Source organism: Ciconia boyciana, chromosome 2 (assembly GCF_034638445.1).
Source record: "Ciconia boyciana chromosome 2, ASM3463844v1, whole genome shotgun sequence".
NCBI classification, from domain to species: Eukaryota; Metazoa; Chordata; class Aves; order Ciconiiformes; family Ciconiidae; genus Ciconia; species Ciconia boyciana.
This window is the reverse complement of record NC_132935.1, coordinates 138,635,844-138,653,501: the sequence shown is the minus strand read 5'-3', so window position 1 is coordinate 138,653,501 and position 17,658 is coordinate 138,635,844. Positions and strand designations below refer to the sequence as shown.

Genomic DNA, 17,658 nt, shown 5'->3' with positions numbered 1-17,658 from the left:
AACCAAACCTGTACTAAAAATGAAGGTGAGGGATTATCCATACTATTGTTAGTACTTGTTACGTAAACTCTTAATTTTGTAATTTTAAATCTCTTTGATTGGGTAGCTATCTTAATGTGAAGATTTAGAAAACGCCTCCAGAAATTAAGAACTGGAATGCTCTTTCTTTAAGATGTGACTTCATATGGAAATTATTCTGTGCTACTGCTTATTGTTAATATGAGCTGCAGTTCAAAGGAACATTTAACGTTCATTTACTAAATTCTGCCATCTTTTTTTTGCCATCTTAAAATGCACTCATGTTTAACAGATTCTCAACATACCACTCGAAATAGCAGTATTTGGACACCAGCTGAAAAAATAGGTGGAATACCTTATGAGGGAGGAACATGCATCATTCTTTTGTTTAACAACTTGCTTCAACAGATTTTATTTTTGGGGGTACATTTGTGTCGGAACTTTTTTTAAATTTTCATATGCTCAACAGATTCTGAAGGAAGTGGTCATGGGAGTGAAGATGCATCAAAGGACAGTGGTGAAGGTTCCTGTACTGAATCAGAAGAAAATATCTTGGAGGAGGAACCAGCAGAAGAGAAAGTAGAAGAGCAACAGCCAAAAAGCTCCACTGAAGAAGAGGTGCCAACAGCAGACAAAGAGGTAATTAAAACTGAAAAGAAAGAGCAAGATGATGAAGAAGAAAAGCCAAAAAAGAAGAAAGAGAAAGAGAAAGCAGCTGAACCTGATGCTGTGGCTGATGAGCAAACAAATGAACCAAAAAAATGGAATTTGCGCAGAAACCGACCTTTGCTGGATTTTGTATCGATGGAAGAACTAAATGATATGGATGACTATGACAGTGAAGATGACAATGACTGGCGGCCTACTGCTGAGAAAAAAAAAGGAAAAAACGCACTGCGAAAAGAGGGGAGTGATGGAGATAATGAGGATGATGAAGATGATGGGAGTGGAAGTGATGAGGATGACAATGATGAGGAAGGTAATGAAGAAGATAATAGCAGCACAGCTAGTGATGGAGGATCCAAGAAGAAGAAGAGTAAAGTTCTTAACAGGAATAATGCAGATGATGAGGAATTGACAAATGATAGCCTGGCTCTTTCACAAAGCAAGAGTAATGAGGTAGTGCAACCAACTTTCTATAATATATCTGTTGACAAATGGAAACTACTCTCCAGTAGCTATTCTGTTAATTTGAAAAGTTAAACTGATTGGCTGGAATTGTGTTTACAGGAATAAACAAAGCAGCAAAATTGTGCTAAATAGACACTGCATATTAAATAACCTTGCTTGGACCATTTAGCCAATCTAATGCCACTAAAGTCAATAGAGAGACATCTCTTGGCTTTAGGGGGGGTTGGATTAGTTCTAAAGCAACTAGGAGGTCCAGTATGCAAATCAACATGTATTAGCGAGACTTTTAGTTCTGTTTTAGTGTAAATGTTGCATATCTCTAATGTTCTAAAAGTTAAAAGCATCTGTGACATATTCATAAAATAGCTAAATGATAGGTTATTCTTTATCCTAGCCCTTCTTTGTGACAAACATCGAAGTCTGAATACTAAGTTCACTGATAGAAGAACTCTAAGTAAAGAAATACGCACACTGGGTTTAAAATCAAATAGGATAATCATGATAATTTATGTTGGGTTTGCTTATGATGCTCACAAATGAAGTAATTTCTTACAGTACTAAAAAGTATTTGGGAACTATTATATTAAATATCTTCTAATTGCAGAATGTGAAAATTATATGTTAAGTGTTGAATAATGCAACTTTTTTTTCTATGCACAATTACAGTTGCCTAAGGGTTGTGCCTGTGGAAAAATAAAGATATTAGGTTGTCAGGATGGTTGACTTCATGTCCTGCAGCAGCAAAATCTTGAACAAAGTAAAAAGAGTTGCTGTAAAATCTCCATTCAGTTTTCCAGAAATAATTGCAATGTCAACATAACGTTTGATAAATGATAATGGTATGGCACTATTTAAAGTTCTGCTGTTCCATTTAATCTTTATTTTAATGTGTAAAATGACAGGGAACTAAACAGAGTATTTGGAAGAATCAGTTGTCTCCGTTTCAGATACTTTGTTACGTATTCTATATATATGATTGTGAACGAGCTGTGCTGTTTTAATTACTAGTAATAATTGTGATTGGGGAAAAAAAAGCATAATTTGTTTGGTGTTTTTTTTTTTTTTTACTTTTTGTATAGGCATCTTCTTTCATTGTCTAGCTCTGTAATTCTAGTGTCATTACCTGTGTTCTCTTGGCTCAGGAGCTGAAAGTGCTCTACCAATACTGATGATCAGAACTTCAAATAGAGATAGGCAGTTTTCTTTCAGGGTTGTTTTCCATATCAGAGTGGAGATGTGAGTCTACATTCTTAGGGATATATTCTTGAATATGTCCATAATTTCCATTGACTTGGAAAATTAGCCCTGTTTCAGAAAACCAGAGCTGTCTCTGATGTATCTTTTGCGAAGCTTCTTAATATACATGGACCTCAGATTCTGTTCTTGCCTTGGATTTAGGACATTGAACAAAAGATAAAATAAAAATTTGAAAATTTGAAGTTCAAATTCTAATTTTGTAAGTGATAATTTACTGCATTTAAAGCAAAGCACTGTTTATGAGTAAGTCTTTAACAAGAAATTTTGCAACAGTACGTATCTGTAGACTGGATTATAGACTGTAGTTTTTAGATTTATATTCAACTGTATTGTAACAATACACTCTCCACTACTACAATATTTTAAAATAGTAAAAAAACCCAAACAAAACGTATCTAGCAGGAAAATCTAGCAAAATCTCTTTACACTGCAGAAGCTAAGTTCTTAGAAAAACAGATGTCTGAATGCATAATTAATTTATGAAAGAATGTTCAGGTAATTAACTCTGAACATATAGTAGTGTCCTTAATATGCATTCTTCCTTTCCTTTACTTACTTTTTGAGGCTGGATGTTGGGGCTGGGTTGTTTGGTTTTTGTTCCTGTGTGATTTTTATTTTATTTTTCTACATTTTACAAAAATATTTTGAGGTCTGGATATACAGTATTTTAACCTGTGTTGTAATGAAATACTATGTGCTTTTCTACTGTGTTAAGCACAGAAGACAAACTTATCTTTCTTTTCCTAGGGTCAAGCATCATTAATAGATAAATGGTGCTTTTCTGTTTTTATAATTGGTACCTCTATGGGATTCTTCTATTCTCAGTGAGGTGGCTATTTTATTAATTATTTTTTTTTAATTCCTTTAAAGTTAGAAATATATAGGCATATAGCTTGAAATGCTCACTTTCTTCATTAACACCACAGAAGTGGGAGTTACATAGTGATTCAGCTGAAATCCCTTCTCTTACTTGAGTAGGGAACAGGACTTGTTCAGGAGGTGGCAGCTGTTACCATCTCTAAGTAAAAGTTCCCATGCTTTAGACAAGTAGGGTCAGCTTCTGGGATGGGGTCTTTCAGGTGCTTACATGGACTAAGCAGGGGAGAGCAGCATACGTTCCAGGTCACTCCCTCTCCATGTCTGCATAGAAAATTAAGTCATTCTGCTGCTCTGTTTGACCTGTTGGCTGTCTTCACATAAGGTAAATCATAATGGATGGGGATCCTAACATTAGATCCAAATTTGATGTCCTTCCATCATTGCTTGTTTCTTTTTTTTTACCCATGTTTGCATATGTTCTCACTGCCTAAACAGCTATTGTTATTTAAGTGTTGTTTTTACAGTGCAGTTCTGTTTATTTAATTTAAAGTAATAGTTTGGGGTTTCTTTTTTTTTTCTTTTTTTTTAATTACCAGACCTTGGGCTTCTATAACAGTAGAGATCGCAGATTTCTTTTAAGCTTCTGTTAGTGAAGCCAAATAACGGTGTAAGTCGAATGTACTGTCAGAAAAAGCTGATTTCTGTAGAGCTGCAAGATGCAGCTCTGAGAAGTCTGTGCCATTGCACAATTAATCTGCCAAAGTTAGGGAGTATCTACTGCCGTTTTCCTATCTGTAATGTGAATGGTAAGCTAAATGTCTGTATTCTGAGTAATGACGGGCCACAGTATTTTTGAAAAAAATGTGCAAGTTTCTTGCTTTCCTCAAAATGCTTTGCAACTTTGTCCTAAAAGGAGGATGTTGGAAGAAATGTTCCGTAAGTCTGAACTCTAGGGAAGAATTTTGTATTTTTCACAATTAGTAGCCTTCCTGTAAGCAAGCATGACCGTGTGAATGGTTGTATAATCTTTTATTTTTACCTCTAGATGAGTTGTTTTTTTTTACAGGTCATGTTTCCTTACATTGTTTAGAGAAAATGGATAGGAGATCCAGAAGTCTTTCCTAAGTGCTAGAAGTATGTGTTTGACCTTTCCTAGGTCAAAAACATTATAACAAGCCACCTCTATTACTTGAGGTAAACTCTTTCAGTCCAGCTTTGGGTGGTAAGATTATTTTACCCCTTTATCTTACTTTAAAATCAAGCAAAGATTTCCCCCCTCACCCCCCATATACCTGCCCACATAAACCTAAAGTACAAGGAAACTTCATTAATGATTCATTGAAAATTTTGTGTGGAGACTTAATGTATCAGATTGAGAGGCTATCATGATTGCATAGATTAGTGTGAGAATTTAAGATCCTTGAGGAAGAATACCTACTTCAGGTAGCATTCATGATACTTTTTATCTACTTAGGCTACACAGGCACAGTATTGATGCTATGTTTTATGTCACAAATGGGGGGTTGGAATATGAAAAAGATGTTTGAGAGGGCATCTCCCAGCTTAATTTATTCTTTTTTCTTGTAGGATACCATATCAGTTTTAGAATATTCTCAGATCTCTAATATATTGAATGGATGCCATTTAGGCTTGAACTGTCAGCATCTGCTATGAAACTATTGCTGTTTCTTTATCCTGCAATGATTAATTTTTACTGGTGTGCCTAATTTCACACTTCCCTATATGCCTTCATATCACCAGTGAAGGTAGTTCAAGCTCAGTGTTTGCTTTTAGTATAAAAATAAAAGAAAATGTATGGAAGCCATGAAACTGCAGAAGACGAGGTGGCTGTACCTCACAATGAAAATAATAAGCCTCAATGGTGTTTATGAAAAAAATTAAAATTTACAGACAGCTTTATTTGGTTTGTGAAACACTTTTCTATGTTTCTTTAGAGAAATTCTCTATTAAAAGCCACATTCTTTTTAAGTGGTGTAGTTCACATTGAAGGTTGCCAAAACAGCGCAATGTACTTGTTCTGCAAATCCTTACTCCTGTATGTAATCAGAAGAAAATAAGTTGTTACAGCTTTAATAAATCATATGGTATACCATAGAGACATATAAATTTGCATTACAACAAAATAGAACTGAGTTGATAATTTGTTATATTTTACATAAGTGAAGACTTGTCAGGCTTGTGTTAGCTGTTTATTTTCAGATTTTTAAGATCTATGGGACTTTTTTTTTTTTTTGGGAAGGTGCAAATTTTAAAAAAATGAAGCAACTTTTCTGAATGTTGGGACATTTGAAGGTCACCTTTGGCCTTGGTGGGGTTTTTTTTGCTTTTAAATGGTTTCTTAGGTGTGTGTACTTGTTCCTTTTTGTAGAACATAAATGGTTTAAAGATATGTATGTTTCTGTCTGAGGAAATAAGACCCTACTCTGGCCTTTGGAACTTAACAGATCTCTAGGTATATTGAGATCAGATTGTATCCATCTTTTCTCCCAGCTCTTATATTTGTGGATGAAGTTTAAATGTTTTGACAACAAAGAAGCTTTTATTCTTGGGAAAATAATTTTCCATCTTTTTTTGTTTGTTGTGCAAAATTGAGCAAATAACAGATCTTTTGTTTGTTTTAAATAAAATTGAAGTTCCTGGCATAATCCATGTGTCTTCATTTTTCAATATTAGGACTCATTGATCCTTGAGAAGTCTCAAAATTGGAGTTCCCAGAAAATGGACCATATTTTGATTTGTTGCGTTTGTCTTGGAGATAACAGTGAAGATGCTGATGAAATAATCCAGTGTGACAACTGTGGAATAACAGTGCATGAAGGTAATACAACCCTTCATTCTCATTGCGGGAGGAAAGCATATGCTTTGCTTTTAATAAAATGTTGACTTGCTTTCTTTAAAAAAATGAAGCCTTTGAACTCTGGCAGGTAATTTTTTGTAATAGTACATGGATGCTTTTTAGTGGTGCAACATCCATCTTCTACTTCAGTGAAGCAAATATAAGCAACTATGGGACAGGACATGGTCTATAGATACCTATATAATAAATCGCAGTATGCAAAAACTGGAGCTACAGATTGTATTTTCAGGGCTTTACGATATTATATTAAATGTATTTTTGTCTTACCTATTTCAGTATACAAATTTGATTGCATAACTGTGATATAAGATCACGAGAATAGGAGGCCTTCTAAAAGGGAAGGGTTTTTTACATATATTTTTGCTGTACCAAAAAGGCAGAGTGATGGGGAGGAGAAGAGAAAGGAATTGTCGATGGCATTTAGTTATAAGTGAAAACAGCTAGCCTTGAACTTTCTCATAATTTTCACTGAAAATTTGAAATGGGGAAATTTTAGAGTTAAAACATACTCAAATCATTGTTTCGCTAATTGTTTCGAAATCTAGTCTATGTGTGTGTTATGAATGTAGGAGCTCTGGTTTTAAAGAAACACTTCCAGAATAATTCTGAGGTGAGCGTATGGAATTTTAACAGCCTTACAGGGAAGGTGAGGCTATATTGTGTGTTGTTGCTCTTTCTCTTGAGATGGAAGGTGGGGTAGGTCCTAAGACAGAGGGGCATACCCATTTTATTGAAAAAACAAAAACCAAATCCAGACTGTTTTTTTCTTCATTAATAAGGTTTCTTTTTTTTTTTTAGCATTTCTGATATCCTGTACCTTTTTAGGCCTTCACTTTTTTTTAAGGTTTCCAAGGAAAATGAGATAGACTACTTCAATCCTTGAAATGAAAAGAAGGTAGACTTTCATTCTTCAAAAGCATAAAAGGCATTTATTTAACTTATGTAACTCCCATAATTTTAACATTTTTTGGAGCTGTTTAGCATGCATTTTCAGGTAGGAAGTGCTTTTCTTAATCCCCTATTCCCCTTTTGTTTTCTCATATCGGATTGAAAATTGTTTCAAAACAGTATTTTTCATGTATTGAGCTGTAGTTCAATTCTTTGCTTAACATCAGTTAGGAAACTGAGGATGGAATTTCTGTCCTCAGGTTCGGGTGCCTTATATTAAGTGTCAACATGTACTCTAACTCCTGAACTCCTGTTGTGGTCCTTTGAAGAGCTAATCAGTACTGTCAATGGAGCTTAGAGAAAAATTTAGTTGACCTAATTTATGATGAGCTGAATTATACTCTAGGTGCATTTGAGGGCATTAGTCAGGTCTTCATGGACTGTAACAAGTGTTGGACTCCTAAATTTAGGTGTCTTGGTATGCTTGCAGAATTCCTTTCTCTGTCTGTGAAGTTCTTGGAAAATGCTGTGCAGAATATATTCAATTCAAGATGCAGTAAGCTACTAAAAGTTAGTTTTATAGAATCTTCATAGACTTTTTCTTTCCCTAGCACAGTCTAATATTAACTCATGAGAAGAGAAAAATTGAATGGAAGTGTCTTTTGGTGATAGTTATGAATGCCTATTTGAGAATTCCCCAAACATTATATGCAGTCAGTACATCTAAACCCTAAAGCTGTGGAGCTCCCTGAAAATTCTTCTACAAGATTTATTTAATGATTGTACAGTTAGTCATGTTAACGTGCAGAATGATTGTGATAGAAAAATTATCTTCTGCCTTTATAGAATAAAATGATGGCAAATTTGTTTTTTATTCTAGAGGGGTGCCTTAAAAATCCCCAGAAGATCACTTCCTTATTTTGTTTAGTTTACTAAACCTTTGTCCCTACAAAAGGTAAGATTATAGCTGGCTTTTCTCCACAGGAAAATAGTTCCATAGTTCAAAAGTCACTTGAACTTTAGTAGTTCAAAATCTGTCTAAAGTAATTGCCTCCATTCTTCTTTTTAAAGTGTTACAGGCAAAGATTGCCTATAGTCTCACTCATATAACGAGTGAAATGTATATATTTTTCTTTTGTTGTTATTGTGACAAAGTAAAATAGATTAATTCAGAACATTTAAAGTGCTAGTTTATTCTGGCAAGTTCTACAGTCTGTACAAGCTAATTGACTAAGGATGTTGGTTAATTTTTCACACTTACAGCTGAAAGTTTAGCTGTTTACAGTTTATTTTAATAGTAAATACTTAAAACCATATGTAAAGCATTTGTGAAGTTCTGTTTGAATAGGTGAAGTCTTAGAAAAAATAAGCAAGCTGAATGGGTGAAAGTAATTGTTGACTGTGATAAAAGCGTAAATTTCCCCAGTGAGAAGCTGAACTTCAAATCTACAGTAAAGGCAATTTTGAAGTTTACTTGACATTTTATGTGTATGTTTAATTGCCAGATAGGTACATCAATTTGTAAATACAATAATATAGTTTTAAGTAGAAATGAACATTTATTTTGGTGTGTTTTTTATGTACTTTGATATTTTATAATGATAAGTAAGAGCAGGTACTATTTTGTATCAGAGCTTTTTTTCAGTAATTTGTTTCAATAATCGCTTGCAGCAAATCAAAATTTTATTAAGAAGTTTGGAACCTTTGAAGCTTTAGTTTGTTTCAGTGATCTTATATATACATATGTTCAATAACTTGGAGATTTCTGCACTCCTGCCCAGTGGTCATTGGCTCATTGTATTACTTCTGAATGCATGAGTAATAAATGAAGACACAGACTATCATAAAGAAGCTGCAGTCAAAACCAAAATACAAAAGCAATTACTTTTTGTTCCTGTTGGCTTAATCATTCAACTCGGGTGATTTCCAAATATAAATTGAGAAGTAGTTGAAGAAATAATTGCTGTCTAATCATATAAACATTTCTTGCAACCTTGAGAATTATTTTTTTAATGTTAATAGAGGCAAGGTTTACTCTTAATATCATTGGCTTTACTCTGTACCTCATAAGTGTGTGCCCAGATCATTGACATAGGCTGTATTGTAAGAAGTCCTTTGTACTCCTATACACAGCTGCTTTGTAGTTTGAAAAATGTGTTCCAGTAATAAGTGAGTTGGTTTTGTAAACACATTGGAATCCAAGAATTTGAGCTTGTTTCTGTAGGTTTCCTTTAGTAGGTAGATTGCTGTGGCTGCAGACACCATGCTGTGTCCTGAAATTTGTTCTAATATTTGATCTTTTGAGTTTTTCAGAAAACGCAGTTTCTAGCACAGTATTCAATGAAGAGGCTCCTATTTATGAATGCGATAGAAATTGATGCAGTGATGTTTACCTGTGTTTGCCTGCAGTTGGGAAGAATAATATGCCTGTTTCCTGTGAACTGATTTTGATACTTAGTAGTTGTCTTTTTCCTAGAATCTCAAATTGAAGATGCCTGTTATCCTGAAATGCCCAAACAAAGCTCTGGAATACCCCGGGGTTGTTCTTCATAGTTTTTTTTATGCAATGTCAAGTTGTGTTATAAATTGATACGTTTTCCCTACTTTTCTATAGCCCTGTAGATACTGATTTGGAAGGAAGTGCACTCCTTTCCCACCCTACTGGTGTCCTGCCCAGGGACCCACATAATAATGATATTGGTGGTTTGATTATTCTTTCCCTGAAGACCTTATTTTCTCTCTCCTTGTTGCCTATTACAGAAACTGTTTTACTGCACAGGAAGGGGTCTTTTACCCTTGGCTTGTGCCTTTGTGCTCTGCTGAAGTAGAAGATTCTGTGTACCACAGAACCTTTCAGGTGACTGGGAAAGGTTTTTCTATAGTGGCCACCTCTGTATTTAATATGAAGTTATTTACTAGCCATGAAAATGCTGCCCTTGGGTCGAGCCTACTTCTTCTGGACACCAGGTCTCCCTTCCTTCCCTCTTGCTCTACTGGTAGCTACTGGTCAAAGGGCAGGTCCCATGTGACAGTGTGTCCCCTTCACAGAAGGTGAGCCTTCCAGTTGCGATCCCTAAGTGGCTGCATGCCAGCATAGTTGTTGGCAAGAATCTGTTACCCTCTTTCAGTTGGTAAGCTAATGCTGCCTTGTGTTTTAATTCAGGCAGGGTCTAGATGTCCATTCTCCCTTGCTCCGGTAAGTTTTGGATTTTTCTAGCCCAATTTTCTAGCACTGTGCATACTTAGGCATTACTCATGCACCTGGGTACTTGGTAGTAGCGCCTTTTCCTCTTGAGTACCTGGTGCAGTAGCTGCCTGGTCAGTCATGATTTGTATTCCTTTTGGTTTGCTTGCTTGTGTTAATAAACTATTACATGAGGTCTTCCATGGGAAAAGAGGGGTGATAGCTCATCTGGGAGCAACTCTGCCAGTGCTCATGTGGAACAGAGCAACATGACCAACAGTTAGAGGGCGATTCTGATTCAGACCTAGAGTTGTGGACCCTTAATAAACGCTTTTACGTGCCTTACTGACAGGTTTTGAGATTGCTAGAAATTCAGTTTCCTTTCCAGTGCAACTGTTTGCTTTGTGATGTTCATATCGCCTGCATGGCCTGTATCACTTGTCCAAAAGCCATCTTTGCTCTGCAGACACACTTCCCAATATCTGTAAACTTTGTGGAGCAGATAACTGGTTCAAAATTATAGAAATCTGTAACTGCCTCTAAAACTGCGTAAATAGCATGCATGTAATGCTAATTTAATACCCACTCATACTTTGCATTCATCTTTTATGTCTAAACAGCCTGTAATTAATTAAAAGTCCATTAATTAAAAATTTGTCCTTTTTTTTTATCCCAGAAAAAGGAAAAATGTTTACATTGCTAGAGAAAAAAATCTTTCTTATTGAATTTGTAGTAGTACCATTGCTTTTCAGAGTTTTTACTTCTGTGTGGAGATAATTCTCATTTTTTTTAATAAAAATCTTCTTTAGGGACTAATCAGTCATTTTGGATAAATGCTTTTGTGGTAAGATCTTGTAATAGCAGGACACCCCCAACTGTGGTGTCAGTTTTTTTGACATATTGATTGCAGTGTGTCTGAAGAAAATGTCTGGTACATATCATAGCATGTTCCATAACTGTAGGTAGTACACTTGCCAGCTATTGCTCTTGGGTTAGTTGCTTTGAATTAAATGAGAAAAGTTCTACACTTTTCCAGCTGTTTCTTTTCCATCCCCTCTATTTGTTTTTTACTTTACTGTGATGTGTATGGCAGGGAATAAAATTTCTCTCGCTAAAAGCAATTGTGTAGTCGCCATATGATTTACAGTGTAGTAAAACGTTTTTGCATTTCAGTTTTTCTGCTTACCCTAGTCTGCTGCTGTCTGGTATAAAAATTCATTTTGCAAAATCGTGTACTTTAGTACTCTCCATTTACTAAATAAAAATACTATTCTGAATTTGATGCGTGAAGTGATTAATGTCTTTATTCTAAACTGTTGGTCCAATAAGGATTGAATGTACATATTTTAAATACTGTGATCTCACAGCATTTATTTTTGCAAAGTTATAGTTTACCTTAAAGTTCATGTTTTTGTGATCTTTCTAATAAGATCATGTTTCAGAGTATATGTAGATGTAGTTAGCGTATGCAGATGTTCTGTTTGACTGGCAAAAAATTACCCTTCCAAAGAGACAGAGGAACAGATGCAGCCAAGGCAAGAATTAGGTCTGTCTTCCTGTTTCCCTCAGTGGTATAAATTTCAGAACAATTGTTTTAATGGTAGCATTTTAAAGTGTTTGCAATTTTGTTTTAATGACAATCACATAAAAAATAGGCTATTGACAGAGTACAATGACTTTAAAATCAGGGAATAAAATGACATACGTTCCATAGACAACTTGGCTGTAATTGTAATATATAGATGCCATTTGTGGAACAGTAAATGTTGTGAGAGTTTTAATTTCTTGACTTTCATGTGTTTAAATTGATAGGTTAATATTGTACTAAACCAGTTTTATCGTTTAGAGTAAGAGGTATTCAAAGAGGTGACAGACATTACAGTTGTGATACAGTAATCTAAGAATATATAAACATGAGGATTTAATGAACTTTAGTTGAAAAGGGGTTCTCAGGTATTCTAGAGATCCAAAATTCAGAATTTTTGTGAACATTAAGGAACGGTAGCATGCATTTTAAGCTAAGTGTTTAAAAGTTGTTTTATTTTCTTCAACTTATTTTCTGGTCAAAGGGGCAGGTGGTTGACTTAGGTGAGTAGGTCACAGGTGCAGTGATAATAACTGAAACCAAACATATTGTTTACAAGATGTGTATGCTTTTCTCTGTTGTCCTTTCAGTCCTTAGGTAGTCACACCATCTACACAACTGTGGTGCTTTTAGAAAGAACCTAAAGATTACGTCCTGATGTTGCTTGGGAGATTTACTTGTAGCGAGCCCTTAACACTGCTTTCTGTTCCAAAACCAGCAATTCCCAACAATTCATACAGGAAAGTGGGATTGCACAACTTTTTCTTGCTCATCAGTGTAACAGTTTAATACTAGAATGGAATGATTTATCAAGCAGCAGGTTCATATCTCCATGTCTATGCATTTTAAAGAGTCATAAAAATAATGCTCTTCAAAATTTTTGTTAATAGGACCAAAATAATTCTTTCAGCATAGGAAAAGAAGGCAGACAGTAGTAAGTTGAACCTTTGTTGTACTCAGCAATTTTAAGGATCCTAAAATGGCTTATTTAAAGAGGTAATTGTCTGTTACAGATGAAAGACTATTACTATAGTAAAAATATGAAAATAGAGGTGTTTTTAAAAACTCTGAACTCTTGATCTGTATATCGTAACTTTTCAGCCAGGTTTGGACAAAAGTGCATTTAGGTTTTTTTATCAAGTGCCTTTTATACTGTAGTTGTGATTTAATACACAAAAATTCAATTATAGCCATGCAGTAGAAAACACTTTTTTTCCCCCAGTTTCAACTTATTAAGGGAAATATGAATCCTTTAGCATTACTATAATGAAGTTACTTGAAACTGGAGAGTGAAAGCAGCTGAAAGTGTGGTCTGGAACTGCAAGTTCATCTTTTTCATTAGTGTTAATTAATTGCATCTGCTTGCTTGAATGTATTTGATAATCTGTTTATCCACTATTCTAAATTTTGACAAGTTGTGTATAGCATTCTGTTGTTTAAAAATGTGATGTTAATCTGATCAAATTAGTTTTTCTGTTGGCAGTTAGTATTGCAACTTGTGATAACAAGAGAAAAAAATAAAGTCAGTATATTGAGAAATTTTGAAACTTTGGGTTTTTTTAATTTTGACACTACAGACACTTACTAGGTGAGCAGCATTCCTCAGCTTTGCCAGGGTTTTCATTATGGTTGCTAGTTAATAACCAGAAAGTAGATTTCCATTTATTGAAAAATGTAAGGTATTGAAGTTTTTTTATTTCACAATATGTTGGAACAATTTTGACCTGCTGCAGTTAGGCTGCAGAATTAGTAAACATCTAGTACAATAAATACTGTAATGTTACATATAGAAGTGGAGCAACTCCCAGAAGAAATTGAGGTGTTTATTCTGGAATAACTACCACCTGTGATCAGAGCACTGGTTATGGGAGAATAGATTAATATCCTTGCTCTGGTTTGGACTGGGCAGAGGCTTCAGACTCTTTCACATCCCAGGTGAATGCTATAATGATCTTAGCTTTTCTTTATTCCAAATTTACTTACTTGGACTGAAATTCAAAGTTTTAGCAACATTGACATATTTCTACAATAGGGTTTTGTTCTGAAACTGCTTTTGCCTTCATATCTTAACTGAAGTGAAATAAAGTGGGGTTTTTTGTTCCTTGTACATTTGAAAAACAAACATTGCATCTCCTCCTGTGTGTACACATGTGGCATCTTAATGTCAAATGACATCATCATTGTGTTATCTGTCGTTCTTTGAATCAGGACAAATATATTTTGTCATTGATTATTTTTTGTTCCAAGTTATTTTGCTGGTTTTGAATCATGAAAGTTTTATTATTTAAAAATTAAGCTACTAGTAATTTTTTGCTTCACTATATATTTTTGGCCTGCAAGGAACTTTCACTGCTAGTTTTTTTAAAGGAATTTATTTTTCTTTATATACATATTGATTTTTGGTGTCAAAACCACATGCAAGGTTTGTCATCTTACAGATTGTAGCTTTAGAGACATTTTATGAATACAGCTGTTCAACAGATTTGTATTATCCATATGGATATTACATTGACAAAATTTGATGTCTCCTTTGGTTTCTGTTGTCACTTAACCCAAAAGCAGCAAATGACTCTTTATAGCAAACATAAGAAAAATACTGGGTTAAAATACTTGCGTACCCTTAGCAAAAAATACAGCTTAACAAGTGGTTTCTAATTAATTTTGGGACTCAGCTTTTAATTTTTTTAAGTATTATTAGATCAAATTTAAACTTCAGCTGTTGGGTCCCAAGACTTGAGTAGGAATTATTAAAGTATTACTGTTTCTATAGTGTTAGGTAATTTTTAACAAGTACATTTAGGAAAATGTTAATATGTTAAGAAGTCTGTAGGAATTATAAAAAGCTTAATTATTCATCAGCTCTATGATATCAATGGGCTGTGTGTTTGTACATTAATTGCTTAAGAGAACCTTTACTGGTGTGTGTTCAAGATTGTGGTATTAGAACTTAAAAAATGACTTTCTGGAATACTACTTAAAGCTGGTACCACATTATAAAGAAAATGGAGTTACCTTATGTGTGAGCTATATGATATTTTATATACCTAATGAAACTTGTCTGTGAATGTACTTCTGCACATCACTTGTCCTTTGATTCTGTAATACTTTTATAATGAAAAGAAACATTCTGGCTTCTTATGTTAATTCTTACTGATGATCCTCATTCTGCAATGGAAGACTATATTTCTTAAACGGTTCCTACAGTGTTATTGCTCATTTCCTGAATGTAGTTTTAGTCCATTATGCAGAGCTCTGTTTCTGTCACAAGGGGAGTTAGAGCACTGTTGCTATTTTATTACAGTCAGTGGGTAATGAACCAAAGTAGCAAATCATGTTGCTATTTAATTGCAGAATGCAATAATTTAACTGTTCTGCAAGCACAAATGTTGACTTGATCACTGTTTTTGACAAATAGCGGAATTTAATCTTTTAGTAAAGTCTCTACTGTGTTTTAAGTGTTGACAATGAAATCATATTCTTCTTTTGTTGAATAACAGATAAATGTTCAAAATGTTACATATGCAGAAATAGACTCTTGTGGTGTTAAGCTTTAAGATTTTCCTTTTTGTCATTTGCAGTAGTAATAACACTACTCTTATTCTTGTGCAAAATTTAAATAACAAGCTTTTAAATCACTTTAAAAATACTGTTTTCCTAAATTTTTGGTGATTAAGCATGCATAGACACCTTAACAGTCATAAAGAATACAGTGGATATACCAAAGAAGAATGGAGAAACTGAATGATTGAGTTTAGCCATAATTTAAAATCAGGTAAAAATGAGAATGCTTAAAAAAAAAAATTAATATACTTCATCAATCACCAATCTGGTATCTCAAAACTCTCAATCTGTGCTTTGCAAACTATACTTTTGTTTTGAAGTTATAGAAGGTCTTTTAAACTCAGTCCTTAAAGTACACAAATAGTGTTTTTTATTTCATGTGTATATTCTCTTGTGGTTGATTTGGATGCTGAATGCAAAGTGGAAAAGTGGGGTGCATATTTGTTGACTGGATACTACTGGCATAATCAACCACTAAAAAAACCCCAAACCCACAACACCGACCCCCACCCCCCCCAATAACATTCATTTCAGACAGGGAGAAGGAGAGAGATAGGAATATCCAAGAGAAGCCTGCAGATGCTCACAAATCTGCAATCTGACCCATGAGACACATGGATTCTTCAGTTGGTCCTAATATTCAAAAAACCATGTTATAATTTGGATTAGATTGTTGATCCAATTGAAAGCAGACTTCACAGGTTGCATGGGAAGATAGGTAGCTCAACATAAGCACTACACCTGCCACGCTGGAGGAGAGGAGTGGGATGTGGTATACAGGATCTTATAGGATAATAATAAAGGAATGAAGAACCGTTCTTGTAAATATCTCCATAAAATAGTGTAATTGATCAGTGTTTTATTGGGATTTTTAAAATTTTCTTTAGCTTGTTGCATTTAACTTGAAATATATTTATTTATTTGAAAAAATGCTTTGAGTTTTTCTCAGTTCTTGTTGGTTGCTTTAAGTCTTATTTTCTTACTTAATAGATACATGGAAGAACACCAAGCGTTGCTAAAAGAATACAGTAAAACAGCCTTTTTCTTCTTGTTTTTCAGTTGTAATCGAAGACAGTCACATAGAATAGATCACTTCTTAGAATTAGGGTCTCTAAAATGTAAATTTTGCACTAAAGATAATATTTGCAAAAATATTGTAAGCTTTCTTGGGACTTTCAGTATCATTCCTCTGAATGTATATGTGTGTATGTTTCCTGCTGAAATCATAACTGACAACTGTCTGCTTTTACAGTTGTCTTTTCTTATATTGGTCTTCCATTTTTCGTGTGTGTAGGTTGCTATGGTGTTGATGGAGAAAGTGACTCTATCATGAGCTCAGCTTCAGAAAATTCCACAGAACCTTGGTTTTGTGATGCATGCAAATGTGGTGTCACACCTAGTTGTGAATTGTGTCCTAACCAGGATGGGATCTTCAAGGAGACTGATGCAGGCAGGTAAGACTGGAGAAGTGATGTTTTGAATTTGATGTCGTCTTACATTTAAAAGATTGGGTTTTGCTCTAGTCTGTTCCTATAGGAGACAGTGTCATAAATTAAACTTTATTGTTGATGTCCTCTCTCTCTCATCTCACTTTTGAGTTGGGTGCTCTTTGGATACTCAATCACTTAATTTTTCGTGTGCTCCTAATATTCTTCATGCCCATTATAATATATGAAAATGTTGTCTTAAGGTGACGCATGGACCTATGAGCAAACGATGTGCCTAGGTTAAACAAATATCACCGTTTACTTCAGGGACTGATAAATCCTTTTCTTCAGTATGAAGTCACCATATATTTTTATATGTATATAGATGCCTTACTGGATATACTAGAAGACCTTTCTTTGTTACCTTGAACTACTTGTGTGATTCATCTTTTTTAACAAAAAACCATACTAGTGAAGGTGATGGGAGTCTTGAAAAAGAAACTTTTTTTTTTTTTTTGCATCAGGAATGCAGTTTACATTTAAACAAAAAGGTTTCCTGTGTAGAGGAGGTTAATATCCCATAAACTCTTACTCAGTATTCAGACATCTGCAAGGATAACAGCATGAAAGACTTCTCTCACTTAACTAATGGTTTGAACTATTGACATCAGGGACTGGGGATCAGAAACCTAAGAAAAATTGTGTAGCTGTTTTGGGTTTGCTCAAGCTTGGAGGTTGCAGTGAGAAAAGCAGGGTTTGAGTCCCTTGAGCCTCACTGCTGAATAGTATTATATGTTCTACCAAGGACAGCTGCTGGGGCTGCTCACACTGGTTCTCTCATGGTGACTGAGCTTGTAGTGTTTGGTATCTGCTGGTCAATCTCTGTGGAATCTGAGCATGTGTTCTGCTA

The 17,658-nt window shown here is 34.6% G+C and overlaps 1 protein-coding gene across 1 annotated transcript in view; it reads left to right on the top strand.

Annotated features, from left to right (window-relative positions):
* The window catches only part of PHF14 (PHD finger protein 14), a 170,195-nt gene that overhangs the window by 10,862 nt on the left and 141,675 nt on the right, over window positions 1–17,658 (top strand). Inside the window, 3 exon segments of the mRNA XM_072854214.1 lie at window positions 488–1,137; window positions 5,920–6,064; window positions 16,616–16,775. Coding sequence (XP_072710315.1) covers window positions 488–1,137; window positions 5,920–6,064; window positions 16,616–16,775 — 955 coding nt within the window.